The sequence below is a fragment of the Leptidea sinapis genome, chromosome 19 (genome assembly GCF_905404315.1).
Source record: "Leptidea sinapis chromosome 19, ilLepSina1.1, whole genome shotgun sequence".
Taxonomy (NCBI): Eukaryota; Metazoa; Arthropoda; class Insecta; order Lepidoptera; family Pieridae; genus Leptidea; species Leptidea sinapis.
This window is the reverse complement of record NC_066283.1, coordinates 8,391,889-8,410,933: the sequence shown is the minus strand read 5'-3', so window position 1 is coordinate 8,410,933 and position 19,045 is coordinate 8,391,889. Positions and strand designations below refer to the sequence as shown.

The following is a 19,045-nucleotide window of genomic DNA, read 5'->3' as shown; positions in this document are numbered from 1 at the left end:
AGATCGCTATCGGCAGGTAAGGTGCCCATGAAGCTGGCAACGTTACCTCTTTGTATACCAAACTTATCCTTTGACAGAGGTACGTACCAGATCTTGGGTCACCAGTTAAATTGGTTAGACGCGTTATTTTGAATAAAAATATTGAATTTGAATTATCAGCAAGTGTCAATTTATGTAATTAGTCCGTAACAGTAAAATGGAGGCCTGTAAATAAATCCATCAAATCGTGTTGTTACGTATGAACCGAATCGCACATTTTAGATTGATCCGTTTATTATCTCTGTAAAAACATTTGGCCGGCAACTGTTAACTCTTTGTCCTCGATCCGGAATCCTATTGTCATTAACTCGTAAACCATTTAGCCTGCAGCAGTAAAATAAGTCTCAAGCTTTATGATTGAATGACTGTTATATTATCCCTTATTATTATTTCCCAATAATAGTAGTTGATAGACAAAATTGATTCATATTATGTCACTAAGCTAAGTTACATATTATAAAAATCTCGTGTCACATTGTTTGTCCGCCATTACCTCCTAAACTATTAACCCTTAATTAGGCGCATGGGGTTAAGACAAATTCTAAACGAAAAAAAAAATAAGTTTGAGTGTTTAGACCGCGACAGCGCTCTTTCTAGCCTCCTAACTTCCCGCGGGGTACCCAAATTAGCTGCCAACAGACTACCAACCCGTACATACACGTCGCTGTTCTCACCCCACGCGACCAATAACGTTACATTTTTGGCAGAAGGTAAGTTTTAATTTTTGTGTTTTTACAATTTTTAGTTAATTTATTTTAACTAATTATAGTGTAATTTTTTTTTGTATAATATCATTTATATACTTTTTCTCTTTTTGTTGTCATTGTTAATCAAGAACGACAAATACGGCAATGGCTGTAAGAGTTGTCGGATGAAGAGCAAGATGTCGCGGAGTTTATCTTGTAAGATGAAATTGCAAATGATATTCCTGTATATAGTGGCCATGAATCGGTAACTGAGATCCAAGATTCCGAAAATAGCTAAAATGTGTCTGGATCATCGGAGGATAACTGTTTTATATCTAGACATACTCAAGGAAAAGTAAAGTGATCTAAACTACCAAATAATACCAAAGGAGGTGTCGACTGCAATGATCAACTATCCGCTGAGGACTAAAGTCATGAAAAGGACTAAAAGACGGCCAAATATTTTATCATCTTCTTCGAACTCTCAAAGCGAAAACGGACAATCTGTCAGTTAGATAAAATTATGTTTTATATTTATATTATGATTTCTACAAGCCATTTAAATATTTATGATATTACATATTTTATTGTATTAGTTCCTTCTACTCCATTTTCATTCATACCTTTGGGGTCAGATGTGACCCCACGCGACTACTTGTGTGATTTTCTTAACGTGCCTAATTAAGGGTTAGTCCTATGACACTTACATTTCTAAACGAATAATCGTAGGAAGACTTTAGTTAAATATTCCCAGTATGTTTACAAGATACTGAAATTGTTACTTGAATAAAGATTTTTGTATTTCACATTTTTGAATGTCATAAAACCTTGCTATGAGAACTCTTCTCAGGTTGTTGCTGTGGAAATCTGTTTACAAGCTCTCGCAATACAAACATGCTTCAGTGCTTTCATTGAAAAAAGATGGCTATTTCCTCAATTAGTCAGCTATGGGTTCTTAAAATATGTATCTCATTTATTATTTGAATATCCATCAAATATTTAATTTAAAACATGCTTTAACCGTTGAATCTATTTGTATATTTCATGCAACATTACAAACGAAAAGAGTAGAATAACAAAATGGTGGTACCTAATACCTACCAACTACTAACACCAGAAATCCAATATCTAGTGATTTTAAAGTTATGGTAATTTTTTTTAACTGAAAATTTCATACTGTGTACAAAGAAATTGATGTTCAAAAATACTAATCATATTTAGTAAAATTTTAATATTCGTTTTTCGAATCTAAACTAAATCCATACCTAAGCTCGGGTGATTTAGGAACGAGAAGTTAAAAAGTATAAAAAAAGCCCTTGGTCCAAATCTAAGGAGACACCTGTATATTTATATACATAATTTTTTTAATCATCTTGATGTTTGAGTTTTTAACACGATGAATATGGATGTATTGTCCATATCGGGGATTTGAATGTGATCATGGGTGTATAAACGGGAGTACACTCTTCTAAAGGGCCTTTATATGTGGGAGGCTTCTTTCCACATGATGCCGACTAGCTTATGGGTACCACAACGGCACCTATTTCTGCCGTGAAGCAGTAATGTGTAAGCATTATTGTGTTTCGGGCTGAAAGGCACCATAGCTAGTGAAATTACTGGGCAAATGAGACTTAACATTTTATCAGCGCAACTGTAGTGGCGTTCAGAGTTTTTGGGTTTTATTCCCAGATCAGAAAAGTATTGTATTAAACCATAGCTAGTGATATTACTGGGCAAATTAGACTTAACATCTCATGTCTCAAGGTGACGTGCGCAATAATTGTAGTGCCGCTCAGATTTTTGGGTTTTTCCCGAATCCTGAGCGGCACTGCACTGTAATGGGCAGGGCGTATCAACTGTGATAATTTAACATAAGGTGACTCTTTAGCTCGTTCGTCTCCTCTTCCATTAAAATTAATTAAATATATCATCGTTAACACCATACCAATTACCAGAATCAATATGTTTAGTAACTTCGAACGAATTATATTGTGGATTGAGATAGCACAGGATATGATTTAGATAGAATTAAGAACTCCAATCATTTAAGACAGAGCTTCTCTAAACGTTTGACTGAACTTCCTCATCACAATGAGTATGGTTATCATTAGGGCGTGCGACCGAGACAGTTCTACTTTCCCCAATATTTAATAGTTATAAAAAATTAAGCAAAAAAAAACTTAAAATAAATGTCTGCATTAATACGAATTGAATCATTTTCCCTTTTTGAAGTCATACTTCTTTTGGAGCGTTAGGGAAAAATGATCACATGGAAATTTAGTGCGTGCATACCGTCACACAAATTCGACACCCTGACATGAGTTATCCAACTAGACCATTTGTATCATATTTTAGCTACCTTAAGCCTCATGAGGCATAAAAGGTATTTATTTTCTCAAAATTGATTCCTTTAGAATTATTTTTGATGTCATTTCTAATATACTAGATACTACTACCGCTTCGGAAACAAATGGCGCTCTGAGAGAGAAGAAGTGGCGCAAGAGATTTGCCATCGTCTGTCACAGATCAGTTTGCGTCGCAATAAAATATTTTAAAAATGCCGTCGTGCGTTGTGAAAAAGTGTAAAAACAATACTATAAAAATATTTATGGATATATGATTATTTAAGGGAGAAAAAAATGTGTATCTGGTATACCCCGTAACCGCACACACACTAGCATAAAGGTGTGTGCTTCACTTGCTAATATCACGGCCCGGAGTCCTTCTTTTTTTACTAGTCCGTGTTTTACACCTATACTGTTAATTCTGCAAGCACTATTTTCTTTTAGTAAAAATTGCATCAATTAAATTCATATCTCAATAGTAACTAAAGTCATGCTTTCAAGTAATCAAAATTTTGAGACTTAAATGTGATGAAAATTAAATTATAGTAAGTAGTATTTACGATACAAGAGGAATGACTTAATAACAGGTAATATTGGGTTATGACCCATATAAGTCTCAGAATTACCACATTCATAATAATATCTATCCTAATAGCCAAGTACTTGAATAGAAATAATGTATCTTTCGACTCGTTTAGTACTAAAAATATAACCAAATGTATAATTGTAAAAAAAACACACATTTCTCTAAACTTTATTATTAAAGTACGATTTAGAAAATTTTTATAGGAAAAAAACTAACATTACAAACACATAAATACAAAACGAAATTCTAGGAAATTTAAAAGACAGTATTACAAACGTACAGTGACAAAACTCTATGTATATATAAATGAATTCAATATCTATACTGCGATTCTCCGTAGTATCCAGACCTGCTGCTCAGTTTAGATTGCTCATTGTGACTTGGTCTTTGATGCTTATTTGGATTGTTAGATATTGCGATATAAGATTCACCAGATCTACCGCCACCCTGCAATGCAACGAAATCTGCATCACCATTTCTGTTTTCGTTGATCACAACAATGTTATTATTACCCCCTTTCGGTTTTGTATTTTTGTTATATAAATAAACATTATCGGTACCATCTTTTCTTTTGGTTACCAATATGCCACTGTTCGGACCTTGCAACCTATCGGTGGAATCATATCCATCATTTTTATAGCCATTATTTCCATTGCCATTATTACCATATCCATCATTACCATAGCCATTATTTCCATATCCATCATTTGCATATCCATTATTTCCCCTGTCTCCAGAATTTTTGTGTCCAATATAGACATCTGTGTTTGGGTCAGCGTCAGTTATTGCCACTATGTTGGTATTTCCACGACCATTTCCTATGTTAATAGGTTGCCCTGCAGGGATTCGGCCAGTCACTACGTTATGTTTCGATGAATGCTAAAACATAAGTACAGATATATAAGTATAATTTCATTGTACGGCTATGCCTAAACCCTGCTACTACCATGTCGTAAGATGCATGAAAACTAGATAAAAAAATTACGCAAACTAGCTCTCTTATTCATTGTTAAATTGCAGTGTCATGAAGAGACAAGTGCGGTTTTCAAGGAGCTTTCTTCCACGTACTACAAAGCTGTGGAATGAGCTTCCTTGTACAGTGTCTGGGAGATACGACATGGCTACCTTCAAAAAAATGCATACACCGCGTTCATTAAAGGCCGGCATCGCTCCTGTGATTCCTCTGGTGTTGCAAGATAATGTGGACAGGGGTGATCACTTAAAACCATGCGACCCGTACGCTCGTTTGTCCTCCTTTTCCATGAAAAAAATATTAAAACAAAGCATAAATACAATATGTGAATACTTTGCTGTATCTCGTTTCCATAGCTAGTTAGTGTATCAAATAATGTTACTGTGTATACTATTATAATAGATATAATGCCTATACCAAATGCTACATTTAAATAATACTTTGTACCGCCATCGGTTGATCGAATATGAGGATAAATCAGATTCAAATTCAGTTTTTTTTTATATAACTTTCATCTATCTTTAGAATGATCTCTGTCTTAATATATTAATATTACTGGTCGTTGTCGAAATCGTAAGCGTTTAAAAGATATCAATAAAAAATTGGCAGACTCTAGTCTAGATTCTGCAAACAGAATTGTCACCAACAACCAAGTTGTTTGCCAAGTGTTGTGTCAATGTCATATGGTAAATAAATGTATTTCTATTTCTATGTTAATATGTGACTCTTTTATTCTTAAAATTCATATCAAAAATTAGGTTATTGTTTCAGTGATTTTTTTGAGTAGCAAACATTGTTAACATAAATGAAATAAACACAAAAAATTGAAAAAAATAGTTAAAAGTTTTTCCTTAAAATTTTCTGAATGATAATTTGATCAATTGACAAGTAATGTCTATTTTGATTGACCAGAAAACTCATTTATTAATTATATTTTTTTTAAATATGATGAATTAGCAATAATTTCATTTCATTACATTATCATCATTAACTTCTTCATCATCATACAATATCATCAGCCGAAAAACGACTAATGTTGGACAGAGTATTCCTCCAAAGTTGGTTGCAATGATTGGTCTTGTTTCTTCCCCTTTTTTTGGAATTTATCTAAAACACTGTGTTCTGCGCTAGATAGACTTATTCCTTAAAATGACATTCCTCTAATACGTAGGGGTAAAATTGTGTGGATACATTTATTCCTAACCAGAAGCACTATGAAAATTACAGACAACCTTAAAAACATGAAAATATCACTTATATCGGTTTAAACTCAGAGATGAATCAGTGAGTCAGTCAGTCAGATCATATAATTTATTAAATTAATAGATTTCACTAATTCAAACACATTCTGATGGATATGTATTTATGCATTGACTTTTCTGATCTGCGAATAAAACCCAAAAACTCTGAACGCCACTACAATTGCGCTGATAAAATGTTAAGTCTCATTTGCCCAGTAATTTCACTAGCTACGGCTCCCTTCAGACCGAAACACAATAAGGCTTACACATTCCTGCTTCATGGCAGAAATAGGCGCCGTTGTTGTACCCGTAATCTAGCCGGCATCCTGAGCAAAGGAGCGTCCCACTAGTATAACTTAAGACAGAAGGATCCTTAGGTAGGGACTCATTAAATTGGTGGACTTAGGATTACAGGGAACTCACAACTTTTGCCGGTAGAAGAACTGAGTTATGTTTCTGATGGCATTATATCTGACAATAAATAATAATCCATTATTTTTGTACACAATAGGAACCCTAAATGCGTTGTCTAGATCCTATGCGTTGATCCAGGCTAAAAATTATCTCTATGTGCAAAATTTCATTAAAATATATTCAAGTATTCTTCAGTGATTGAACACTGTTGAAAGAATATTAAAGTCGAATACAAACCGAATTATAATTGTAGGGATCATCCGCTGGTCCATAACCGTTTCTGAAAATTAACATAGACACATAAATAAAATGGAATTAAGACAAGCAAGAATAAGGGTTAGTCATTTAATATTCAGAAATAGAATATTTTTTTATTACTATATTGTGTATTTATTTGACTAGTCCTCGATATGAAGATCGCACATTTGAAAGAATCATTGCAGCCTCTCAATACATTCTTGATAATATATAATAGTGTATGTACATGTGCACATAAGTGAATTTGCGAGAAACTGTCAGAACCATAATGATTACACCAGGAACAAACATAATTTTATTATGCTTCCTGCTCGCCTAAGTCGAGTTCCGAAGTCTTTTGTGTGTATGTGATTCTACAACCGGATGAATTGCGAAATTCAAAAGAATTGTAAAAAGACGTTAATGTGGTTAAGGTTACTATAACATAAATTACTTTCTTAATAATACCATAGGTTTGGAAATTTGAACCCTTATTAGAAAAATGCAGCGGTTGGTCTGGGCTTGTAAGGTAGAGCATTTTCCAAAACCTATACTGTAGAGTGTAGAAAGTATGCCTCGTTCTATGAGACAACGCTACGTACGTTTTAATTATTTTTGTAAAATATTTTTTAAATTTTCATGGCGACCATTTTCGTTTTCTCCTTTTTCTTTTCATCGTTTGATGTTACGGTTTCCATTTTCAAATCTTTAAAATGAAATAAAAGCATAATACGAATGTATTCTATCATTCAGTATCGTATAATTCAGCAATTTAAACCCCATAGACATTGATTTACCAAAAGTACAATGTATTTAATAGGTATTAAAACTTTCAGCCATCGTCATATCTGTTTTACCTAATTAATGTGTTATCTTGTAGGTCAGAAGTTTATCAAAACAATATTCTATAGTTAAGCAGTTGTTGTGATAAACAAGACAAAGTGGATTTCTTTATCAATTTTCCTCAAAGATATCAAGAAACCAGTACAAATTGGAGGAAAATTTTAGTCTTTATTGCATATCAACTGTCTGGACAAAGAAATATAAACATACCCATAGCTAGAATATCGACGTGCGCCTGCGACGGTGATAAAACAAAACACAACGCACAAGAAACAGAATTTAAAACAAAGGTTATTCATATTAATAAATTATTATTACAAAACCAATACAAGCGTCGCTAACATACAAGAGTATTTTACGCGACGTGATGTTGATGTATGAGATCAGAATGTATTATCAGTGCGGCTGTACCTAGGCAAGACCTAGGGCTGTGTCTCGTATCTTGAACTCAGTTGGTATCAACGTCATATGGGATCGCATAACGAGCCGAGTAGGCAGTCCATCTGATGTTAAACGATTTGAATTATAACGCATTTCAGAATAGCAACATAACAATCCTAATAGCTTAGTGAGTTTCTCTTCTTAAAGACCCGTGTTAAGTGGAGTAGCCCAGGGATCTGTTTTTGGACCCCTCCTATTTGTAATATACAGAACTAACTTAATCGTTCAATGTATATCGTCAACCCACCCACACCCTTAGTAGCTACAAAATAGATCTAATTTAGAACTGGACCGAAGAGTAACATGACCATGCCAAATACTACTAAATATTCTGCATCTAGGAAATAATAACTATTTTTTTAATTTAATTAGTGGCACAGGATGCAAGTCCATAGGCAATAATATCTCTATACGACAAATGTTGCTAACTTTGGGGTATTTACCCCGACTTTGGTAATTTTACTAACTAAACAGTATTACAGTATTATTACAATACTACCGTATTTACTTAACAGTATTTGATACCTAATCGAAGACTTTTGTTACTGTTTAAATTGTTCTCCTAAATGTTTATATTTCTTTATCAAGGAAAGTTTTTAAAAAGAGTAAATAAATACAGGGAAATCGTATGCAGAGAACGAATGATCATTTACGAACCCATCAATAATTCTGCAAGAAGATTTTCGATTTGCTTATTTTTTCTATTATTAATAGTAAACGTAGACATGATTTGAAGAAGAACAAACCAAATCACCATCTTTTATAATTTCGAAAGCCGTAATATTTGACATGTTGCACCGTAAAAATTGAGCTTGCATTTTTGAAGTTTACACTGTTAGGCGCTCTGAGCAGTTTATTTTTTTGAGACTAACTTGTCTCGCTTGTTGGAAAGGGTGATCAGTCATTTAGTCAGTTATTCACACCAATATTATTATTTTTTTAATAAAGAACAAGAAAATGTTGTCTTTGATATCATTATCCTCGCCTTGATGAAATTTTTACTTCTCTCAAGTGGAGTAAACACCATAGAAATCTTAATAAGGTCATAGAAAAGGCCGACTCTATATATTACAATTCTACATACACTTGCAACGCTCCAGATATTGTAGCAATGGTGTGCAAAAAGGCGTTAATTCGAATAAATTAGGAATCTGATAGGAAAAAATAGATCACCATATATTTTATTTAAAAAAGCAGCAGTTTTCTTTAAAAAACAAACTGAAATGTAAAATTTAGATTGGTATATTTGCAGATTTTATTGTTTACGCGTTGTTTTTCGTCTTCCGATACTTATAGACATGCTTAGCGCGTCTAGTTCATTTCTAGTACCTTATTTAGATTTCCATGGACTGAAAGACTAAGAGTGAATGAGAATTATAATATTAAAAAAGTATTTGTACATACTGTTGTTGAGTATTGTATCCCTGCTGATATCCTTGTGTGTTATATGGGTCTAAAACATGAAAATATAATCAAGATCATTGAGAGACCAGGTTCATTGGCAAAAATGTTAAAATTTAATTTTAATTTTGTAGAAAAGGAGGACAAAGCACCGTACGGGTCAGCTGGTATAAAAGTTATTACCGCATCACCAGAAGAATCACAGGAGCGTTGCCGGCCTTCATTGAAGGTGTACGAGCTTTTTTTGAAGGTACCCATGTCGTACCGTTTCGGAAACACCGCATAAGGAAGGTCATTCCACAGCTTTGTAATATGTGAAAGACAGTTCCTTGAAAACCGTACTGTGAAGGAACGCCACAGATCCAGATGTTAATGATTAATGTTAATTGGATATTAGTTTCATGATTAGTTAACTATCCCACCACCATAATGAAGGAACAATTATTTTTAATACTCGCCATAGGCATAAGGATACAATTGTCTGATTGGTCTTCTATGCACCAAAGCGTCTGTATTCCTAACACCATGCCCTGGTATTAAGAACAATAAGTTAATAAGATCTCATTGCTGTTACATACAAAATCTAACCCAAAAGAAATGGAAAGCATTAATATAATTAGTGTTTCATTCATAAGTGAATCTATCTAAAGCCGGAGTTTAAAATTATGTTAAAAAAAAGTACACAATCTTTTTTTAATATTTTTCTTATTTTGTTAAATCAAGTTAACATTGTAATTCACGTAAAAATTTCGGGAAAATATTAAATGCACTGTTTTGATATTGTTTGTATGTCAAATTATTTAATATAAAGAAATTCAAATTATGCTATAAATTTAATTATATAAGCTTACCTTTTTCAGTAGTCCTAGCGGCATCTATTTTATTAATTAGAATGACACCGAATAATAATACACAGATATTTTTTAGAATCATTATGAATAGTGTAACCTCTTGTTGTACGATCCGATTATAGAACGATTGGAGTCTAAATAAATGAATCTTTTTCCTCAACAAGCTTAAGGCAACCGGTTTGATCGTTCGAAGTTAGTTGTCCTCTTTGTTCCACGAAACTTTATATTTTATAGCTGCTTTTATATTCTGCTTATGTATGAAACCGCAAAATAAGGACAACTTATTATGTACATCCTCTCAGAAAATACATATGTATCTTCTGAGAGGTTAATATTCAAGTTTACCCTAATACTTACGTCACACATTTTAGTATGACCTTCTTAGAAGAAATTGCCAACTCTTTTGAAGTGTAATCTATACTTATAATAAATCTGAAAGGATCAAATTTCTGTATTGATTCCTTTTCATCCTGAAAAATTAAAAGGTTCCCGTGGGACAGTTAAAAACCTATAGTTACTTATATAGCGTGGTACACAACGACTTATGCACATAATTTAATAAAATTTTGCATGCTGGTACCTTATTTAGCCGGTAAACATATTTACTTTAGATACTTGCCATTCCGGAATATAAGAGAGTTCCCGTGGGACAGAAAAAAAATATACTTACTTATATAGCGTAGTATACAACAACTTATGCACATAATTTAATAATATTTGCCATGTTGATACCGTATATTACCGGTCGGTATTTTAGATACATTTAATCCCGAAAAATGAAAAGGTTCCCGTGGGACAGCTAAAAACCTATAGTTACTTATATAGCGTGGTACACAACGACTTATGCACATAATTTAATAAAATTTTGCATGCTGGTACCTTATATTGCCAGTCAACATCTTAGATACTTTCCATTCCTGCAAATAAAAGAGTTCCCGTGGGACAGAATATACAACAACTTATGCACATAATTTAATAATATTTATACATAATACTATAATTAATAATACATAATAATATACATTTTAGATAGTTGTCATCCCGAAAAATTTAAAGGTTCCCGTGGGACAGTTTAAAACCTATAGTTACTTATATAGAGTGGTACACAACAACGCATATATAATTTAATAAAATTGTCCATGTTGATTGATAACTTATGTTGCCGGTCAACATTTTAAATACTTTACAACCCAGATAATTAAAGAGTTCCCGTGGGACAGTTAAAAACCTATAGTTACTTATATAGCGTGGTAAACAACAAGTTATGTATATACTTTAATAAAATTTGCCATGTTGATACCGTATATTGCGGGTCAACATCTTGGTTACTTTTCATCCTGGAAAATTCACGAGTTCCCGTGCGAAAGTTAAAAACTATAGTTTCTGATATAGCTTAGTACACAACAACATATGCATAATTTTGTAAAATTTGTCAAGTTGATACCTTATATTGCCGGTAAAACAATGTGTATTATAAAATTTAAAAATCCCATAAAAGTGACGGTTTCCCGCGGGAAAGTAAAATATTACAAAAACATAGCCCAGAATAGCTTCATTCATATTAAATCAATTGTGTGTGACGGACGTCATTTCCTCACGAGGCAAAGACTAAGAGCGACAAGTTATTTAGGTCAGACATAATAAATAGGTACATCGATATATACCAACTATATCCCATTCGACACTGTATGCCTCAGAACTGAGAATAATGCGCAAGAAACTCAGCTCTTTCCTTTATTTTACAATAAAATTTCGTTATAATATTTTTTTTAAATAGCCTGAGGGCTGTCGCTACAAAACGCATCTTTTTAATTGACACAATGATATCTCAATTTGTCGTCAATAGCGGCAAACTTCATATTGGTGTTTGAACCAACTAATTTGATAAATAATTTTGGATGTTATGGCTTTCCAACAAAAAAAACTTTTGAGAAATAATTTTTAAATGTTTCTTTTATTCAAGTGAATAAATTTTTCCTGAAAAACTATTTTACACCTATAATAAAATCGTAAAAATAAAAAACTGTACATTAATTTTTCTTAAAAGAAAACTCGCTTTCGTAAACAGCACGGAAGCAAAAAAGGTATTTTAATGAATGTCTGTGTGTATGTCCGTGTTAAACAAAAAAAACTACAAAAATTTTTATTTTGCATGAATACATAATATGAAATAGGGCCTGCCTTATAAGATGTACGCGGACGACGTTGCGGGAAACAGCTACACCCTATAAATTTTGATTCCCTTGAGAATGTCGAAATATACAATTCATTTGCCCAGTAATTTCACTAGCTACGGCGCCCTTCAGACCCCGAAACACAGTAATGTTTACAAATAACTGCTTCACGGCAGAAATATGCGCCGTTGTGGTACCTATAATTTAGCCGGCTTCCTGTGCAAAGGAGTCTCCCACTGGTAAATATGATTAAGTGAAACAAGGGTAGTTAAATGACCTAATTACTTAAACCTCAAAAAAGCTATTGAGTACAATAGGTCCATCTACGTTAAGTCACCGTTTCAATTAATAAAAAAATACTTAACATCACGCTTTTTAATAGCAATAAAAGTAAAGTTAGCTATGACAGGATTGACAAGTCAAACAAAGAAGCAACCTTCATCCACATGGACCAGAATGACCCGCCCCACGACTCAGCCACCAAAAAAAAAAGGGATCTTTATAAAAGATCTCAAATATTGCAGATTTTGCATCTTTTAACACAAACTGCAGGCATTATATTGATAAAGAAAACGAAAGCTTACTTAATGGTAAATGTTTGCGCATAACAATACAGTGCCACTCCCAAATTTCGATAAAACCCAAAATTTTGAGCAACATCGCAATTACGCTTGTCACCTTTTGACCAATAATTTTATCACAATAATTATTCTTGCACACTTCTGTTACACAGCATACCTGCAAAAAAAGCTGCGATCGTCATTGTCACGTTAGAGATTATTGTAAATGGAAATACAGGATGGGCCATAATAAAGTTAACTTTTGTTGTTCAAACAAAAGCAGTGTAATTATTTCAATGGGGTCAAAAAACAATGAACTTTATGAAGAACTGAAAAAAATAGTAAAGGAAGAAATCAAACAATACTCTTGAAATTACAAACCACCCAATGGCAGTGGAGTTACATACTATACCTAAATCATCGAAAGAGACTCGAAGAGAAATTGAACTTGAAGTAAAAGAAAGAAGGATGGATTCTTCCAACATTTCCAACACATCTGCTGATAGTTTTGGGATGAATTGCATTGATATTTAATAAAAAATAAGAAAAATCAATAGGGTCTGAGGGTCCGAAAAAAATTATTTCGTGTGAATTTATGCCAATCTGAGGTGCTGATTTATATGATAAGAATTACCTAAACATTTACGTCAAGTTTGCAGGTGCAAACTGTAGATTAGTGTAGATGTTAAAAATCTCGTCTAACTGTAGTTAATAAAAGTAAGCCCCAAGGAAACCCTATATTTTTTTATTTATTCTTTGAAAGAGAATTTTATTATAGACTATCCTGTATCTTCCTCGATACTTAACTTTAAGTCCGCGTGATTTACTTAGTTTAACCCTTTCCATTGGACATTTATGTACTTTATCATCATCAGCCGTAAGACGTCCACTAGACAAAGGCATATTGATGTACTTATTCATTACAAATGCAATCTAAAGCAATGAATATCATCTAAGATCTGCTCAGGACTACCAAACTAACCTTCAATTATGATAACAATAATATCCTGAGGATGAGAGGATCAGGAGATGTACGACCAGAACTCCAGATTATAGATCTATAATTGGACTCAATTATTATATTTTCCGTGTCAGGCACTTTTACTTACTTGAATTATAATGATGCCCAAAGTATATGATAGTACAGCTCTGTGATAAAAAAAAACCGAGAACCATTGAACTAATTTGATATTTAAGTCGTTTTTTGGCTGGGCAGTTATACTTGAGACAAATACAAATGGCTTGAATGGGTTATATCTCGAACCACAGACTGTTCAAATTTGAATTGCGCCAACCTTTCTCGAACATAGATTATATTATTACAGTAAATTAAACCATAAACCGTTAGGCCCATAGTTATATCTAATGATTGCAGTATTTATTGCATATCAGATTACAATACGCTTTTTAGAAGTGACTACTAAAAGGAGCATAATTCTACTAAAACGTTAAACTTCACAAAAGTATTTCCTAACAAAATTGTACAAATGGAAGTATTTAAGTAGGCTGGCAACACTTTTTGCGATACAACATACAAATACAACGAATACCTAATCAACAGACACGAGTAGTCAAAGAGTATACGTCTTATTGAAAACGTGTTTTAGTCGTCTCAAGACGATCATAATTACAGTTTATTCACGAGCAAGGTTTAGTCAAAGCAGTCATGAAGCAAGTAATATTACTTTTATTTATTTTCTTGGCTTTCGGCACCCTAGTAAACTCGAAAGCGTTACCACAGTAAGTCACTAGTTGCTAATTATATTTTTTTATTAATACTAACTAATATACCGAATTAGATTGTCAACGGAATTAAAATAATGTTAATTCAAAGTATATGAAAGATTAAAAATAAATAGACTTGACCTTTTGTTGATGTAAGTTAATACATAAAGTTATTGACTGATACGACGACAAAGTTATTGGTTGAGTTAGGTTTTTATGGAAGAGGATGACAAACGAGAATATACAGTGTGCAATATTTAAGTGTGACCAGGCGATTTTTCCATATACCTGATACCAGAAAACTTTACCTGGTTACACTTATCGGTTACAGCCTGTATACGGATGACATGGTGGTGTGTTATCACCACGGCCCATTCTTCTTGCAGGCAGAGGAATCACAAGAGATAAATAGAATAAATAAGAAAACAAAACACACTTTGGTACGTGGCGGGCGAGAATCGAGCCGGGGCTCCGTGGTGAGAGTCAACGGTTCATTATCGCGACTGACGCTTTGTACTGTGTTCTATCGTTTCATCATTTTGTCATTTGCATTATGCAGTTACATAAGAGATTAGATATCTAAGAGATTGAGGCTTTCTTTCAGAAATAAAAATAGAGTTTTTTAATGATTTTTATATATAAGATAACAAACTCAATATGTACAAAAATAAATCAAAATTCTAAAGGTTAATGCATACAATATACGATTATTTATATTTATACAGATAATTTTTTATTTCTTTGTCTTATTTGATATTTATACGCTTTTTACCTTTGAACCTACTTCATATATTAGATGCAGCACCTTACAAAGTAATTTGTTATGTTAGTAAAATACTCACTTTGAGTCACTCTACTTATGGTAAGTTCAATAATTTAAATTAAATATTGATAATGACGATACAAAAGCGCTTATTTAATTTCTATTTGTATAAAGTTTAATTGACTTTGAGCTTCAATAGCTCTTTAATTTTAAATTATGGTTCTGACCAAACGGCTGCTCTGCAAATCACGGCCAAAATCTTATTTGGAAACAATTATAGTATGGTCTGGTGTACATCAGTATTAAATTGAACTATGGTATCGTTAACGACGTCGTCACATCTCCTACAATGTAATTGGATTGTGGATGTCTTGGTACCTTGTTTGACGCATCGATGATACGCGATTGTGTCTTTGCTTGTCATTTTCCCTGATCATTGCAATAATAACAAACATAAATTATATCATCAGTGATGATTCATCACCATATGGATGCATACCTACGCAAAATTCATCTACTGTAATTTTCTTCTACGTACATCCAAACCACGAAATACCAAAAAAATTGGCAGATTAGAACTATGAATGATAAAATTATCGCGGAAGTTATATATCAGAATACAACCGGCACTCACTACATATAATGCTAACATAACTCTGCTAAAATGTATAATTTTTATCGTAAATACCAAAGGATAAATCAAAAATTATTAAAAGCAACTAGTTTTTAATTTAAGTTATGTTTAAGTTTTTAATTTCTGAAGTGGTTGTTAATGGTAAAATGTACACTTGATGTATAAGTGATATTTTTCGACCTATGTGATTTGATTTGATCTGCATTGCCTTATTCAATCAATTTTGAGAGCAATTTATTTGGTTACTTAACCTCGTAACTTTGGTATGATAAGAAACCCAGTACTTATTTGTCTTAAAACTCCACTGACTAGGTACCTACTTTATTTACAGAATTCTTTACTGATACAAAATTTTATGGTTTCAGATTCGATAATGACTTTTTTAAGGTAAAGTAATTTAACGTTTTTTTAAATCACTGTCAATCACTTTAACATCACTATGCTGATTATGTAATAATGTTATTTTTTTTGCTTTTAGAGTGATGATGACTTTCCGAAAGGTTGGGACTTTAAAAACTGTAATAATTGCAAAATTATAGGAAATGGACGAGAAAACACGAATACAGTTTATATAAAATCTGACAAGTAACATAAGAGAGTCATTTATTTTTAAGCAATATATTGTATTAAAAGTATATATGTGCATTAAGTTAATATGAAATATTTTTTATTTGTAATATAAAGGTACAGTTGTTGTGTTTTTTATTTTGTCAGTATATTTAACTTAATATAAAGTAGTCTGTATATACGAGAGACGGTCTATGTAACATGCATTTATTTTTTTACAACCATTTATCCAAAACTATACCAAAAGTATCTTTTTTATTGTATTTATTCTTATCATTGTATCTTTTATTGTCTATATTAATAAGTATTGCAGTTTTATGTTAATTAGACGGTCGAGGAGGAAAACTGCTGACAAGATTCTCCAAGATTGCCTTTTTGCCTCTGCGGAATTTTTCATTTTTTTGTTATTAATAAAATATTCCTCACTCTCGTGTTAATAGATCGAATAGATTATGAATGAATAGATCACTTCACTAATTACACGAACAAACTCGCTAGTAGCAAATACATTTAAAAAATTTCACTCAAAGACTCATTCGAGTTAGTTCAAAATAACAAATGTAATGTAATTATAAAAAGAAATAGAACAGATATTGAGAATAGTATTAAAAATATATATCTTTCCACATATACTGTAATAAAGTACAGTGAAGAAGTAAACACAGTAAATAAAGGTATTATTACTGTAGAGTAGTCGGCCACTAGTCACCGATTATTCGACAAAAAACGCCAACTATCCGGCTTCTTACTTTGTTTGTGTTTGTACATAAATAAATAAATTTTTTATTGTTTATTAATATTTTTTTATAATCAGTCTATACATTTCAAAATGGAATTTTTCTTTAGAAATAAGTTTCTAAATTTAAATTATACTTGTAAAAAAACATATCTATGAAATATCTCATCAGTATCTCGCCTGAATCAACGATTAGGATACCCTAATCGATGTTTCAGGCGGTAAAAGCTGTAATGAACAATGCTGTTCCTTTCCCACCATACACACATTATCACCATATTGAGAGTTAACACATAGTTTGCTACAAAAGCGAGACCGATATTTTATCACGACGTTTTTTGAAGTTATTCTCGTACGTGATCCACTTTTCATTATCATTTATCAATCACAAACAGAATGTAAAAACTGCTTAATAAGAGGCGGGATTGCCTAAGTCAAAACAACTTTTAAATAGTAATTACTTGTTGAAAATTACCATATTAAGGCGACAAAGTATAATCCGGCTAAGTTAGAAAGCGAACAGTTACTTTAAACGTTGTGGGTTTCGGCTATCTCTGTTTTTTGCAATATGTGTCAATCTATCAATGACTGCATTTTTATACAATCGCTTTTTTCTTAGAGAGTTGCGCTAGGCTGATAAATCACCTCAAAAATAGTCCGGATTCATTATAAAATAAATAAAATAAAATTGCCTTGTAACGCTTTAAATAATTATTAAACTTAATTAGGTTTTTTTTATTAATTAGGAAAATCTTTTCTAACTTGCATATGAATTATCGGCAACTGAAAGAATGTGAGGAACAGCTTGTCTGTCGACAAAGGCTTCCTGTAAGGATTTCTACGTATTCCTGCGTGTTGCTAATCGGGTCAACACCGAATCAGCTATTTTCTTGAATTCATCTTCAATCTTTTGGTTTATCAGCCTCAATTTCCTTTGCTATCTCTTGAATACCATTCGGTTACTAACTTAGTCCATTTCTCTTTACTTTCTCTCGGCTGTGTTTGCATTTTTAAATTTTGTTTTCATTTTAATTTCTTGTAATTTCACTCTATCTTTTCTTTTCATACCTAGAATACTCCTTTCTATTGCATTTTTATTAATGAGACACGTTCGTTCGTTGGGTTCGTTCAGAGAGCTCGTCTGGCATCCATATATCAATATTACATTATGAACCTAGCTTTTTTCAAAAACTCAAAACTGTTTTGTTGTCAATTACCAGTTCTTCAGTTACGCCGTTACTACTCACATGCCAAACTTGCTCCACTTTTTCACAATTTTATGCGTAAAAGGGCGACTAAAGCAAGGTGCATATTTGACATCAAAACTCCTGGATTGAAAATGGTTGAAACTTTGTGCTACTCATACTGACACTGCATTATATCCACAAACTTCAATTTTTTTTCGCGTATTTCGTTGAATTTTTCCTTTTTTGTAGTCAATTTCCTGTGAGAGGCTCCTTTCTGCAGTATGCTGGCTAGATTATGGGTATCACAACGGTGCTAATTTTTGCCGTGAAGCATGTGTAATCATATTTAATTGTGTTACGATCTGAAGTGCGCCGTATGTAAATTACTGGGAAAATGAGACAAAACATCTTGTCTCAAGGTGACGTGCGCAATTGTAGTGCCGCTCTGAATTTTTTGGGTTTTTCAAGAACCCTGAGCGGCACTGCATTGTAATGAGCAGAGCGTATCGATTACCATCAGCTGAACGTCCTGCTCGTCTCATCCCTTATTTTCATTTAAAAATTTAAATATATCAACAAAATGTCGATATCAAAACCTGCTGAAATCATTTCGGTTGTGTCGTGTAGGTATACATACCCAGA

At 32.7% G+C, this 19,045-nt stretch overlaps 1 protein-coding gene and 1 long non-coding RNA gene across 5 annotated transcripts; one reads left to right on the top strand and one right to left on the bottom strand.

The window, feature by feature from the left end:
• Positions 1-3,811: 3,811 nt before the first annotated feature.
• On the bottom strand, positions 3,812-10,377 carry LOC126969778 (uncharacterized PPE family protein PPE40-like). Of its 4 annotated transcripts, XM_050815344.1 has the most exons (6): positions 10,058-10,377; positions 9,665-9,736; positions 9,210-9,258; positions 6,522-6,564; positions 4,337-4,535; positions 3,812-4,103 (listed from the first exon to the last, which is right to left on the bottom strand). In XM_050815344.1, exons 1-6 carry the CDS (start codon positions 10,137-10,139, stop codon positions 4,093-4,095), a joined length of 456 nt encoding a protein of 151 aa, XP_050671301.1. In that variant the 5' UTR covers positions 10,140-10,377; the 3' UTR covers positions 3,812-4,092. The 4 variants fall into 4 exon arrangements, with proteins under 4 accessions (XP_050671301.1, XP_050671298.1, XP_050671299.1 ...); XM_050815341.1 differs by having other exon boundaries at positions 3,812-4,535; positions 10,058-10,374; XM_050815342.1 differs by lacking the exon at positions 9,665-9,736 and having other exon boundaries at positions 3,812-4,535; positions 10,058-10,374.
• A 3,965-nt stretch (positions 10,378-14,342) lies between these two features.
• LOC126969787 (uncharacterized) lies at positions 14,343-17,273 on the top strand. Its single transcript, XR_007730447.1, has 3 exons — positions 14,343-14,531; positions 16,279-16,300; positions 16,392-17,273. It is a non-coding gene; the product is annotated as an uncharacterized LOC126969787 (long non-coding RNA).
• Positions 17,274-19,045: the final 1,772 nt, after the last annotated feature.

Coding starts and splice junctions, on each gene's coding strand:
- LOC126969778 (XM_050815341.1), bottom strand. CDS start 10,139: ATGATTCTAAAAAATATCTGTGTATTATTATTCGGTGTCATTCTAATT. Junction 6,565..9,209: donor GGATACAATACTCAACAACA/GTATGTACAAAT, acceptor GTTAATTTTCAG/AAACGGTTATGGACCAGCGG. Junction 4,536..6,521: donor ATCCCTACAATTATAATTCG/GTTTGTATTCGA, acceptor CTTATGTTTTAG/CATTCATCGAAACATAACGT.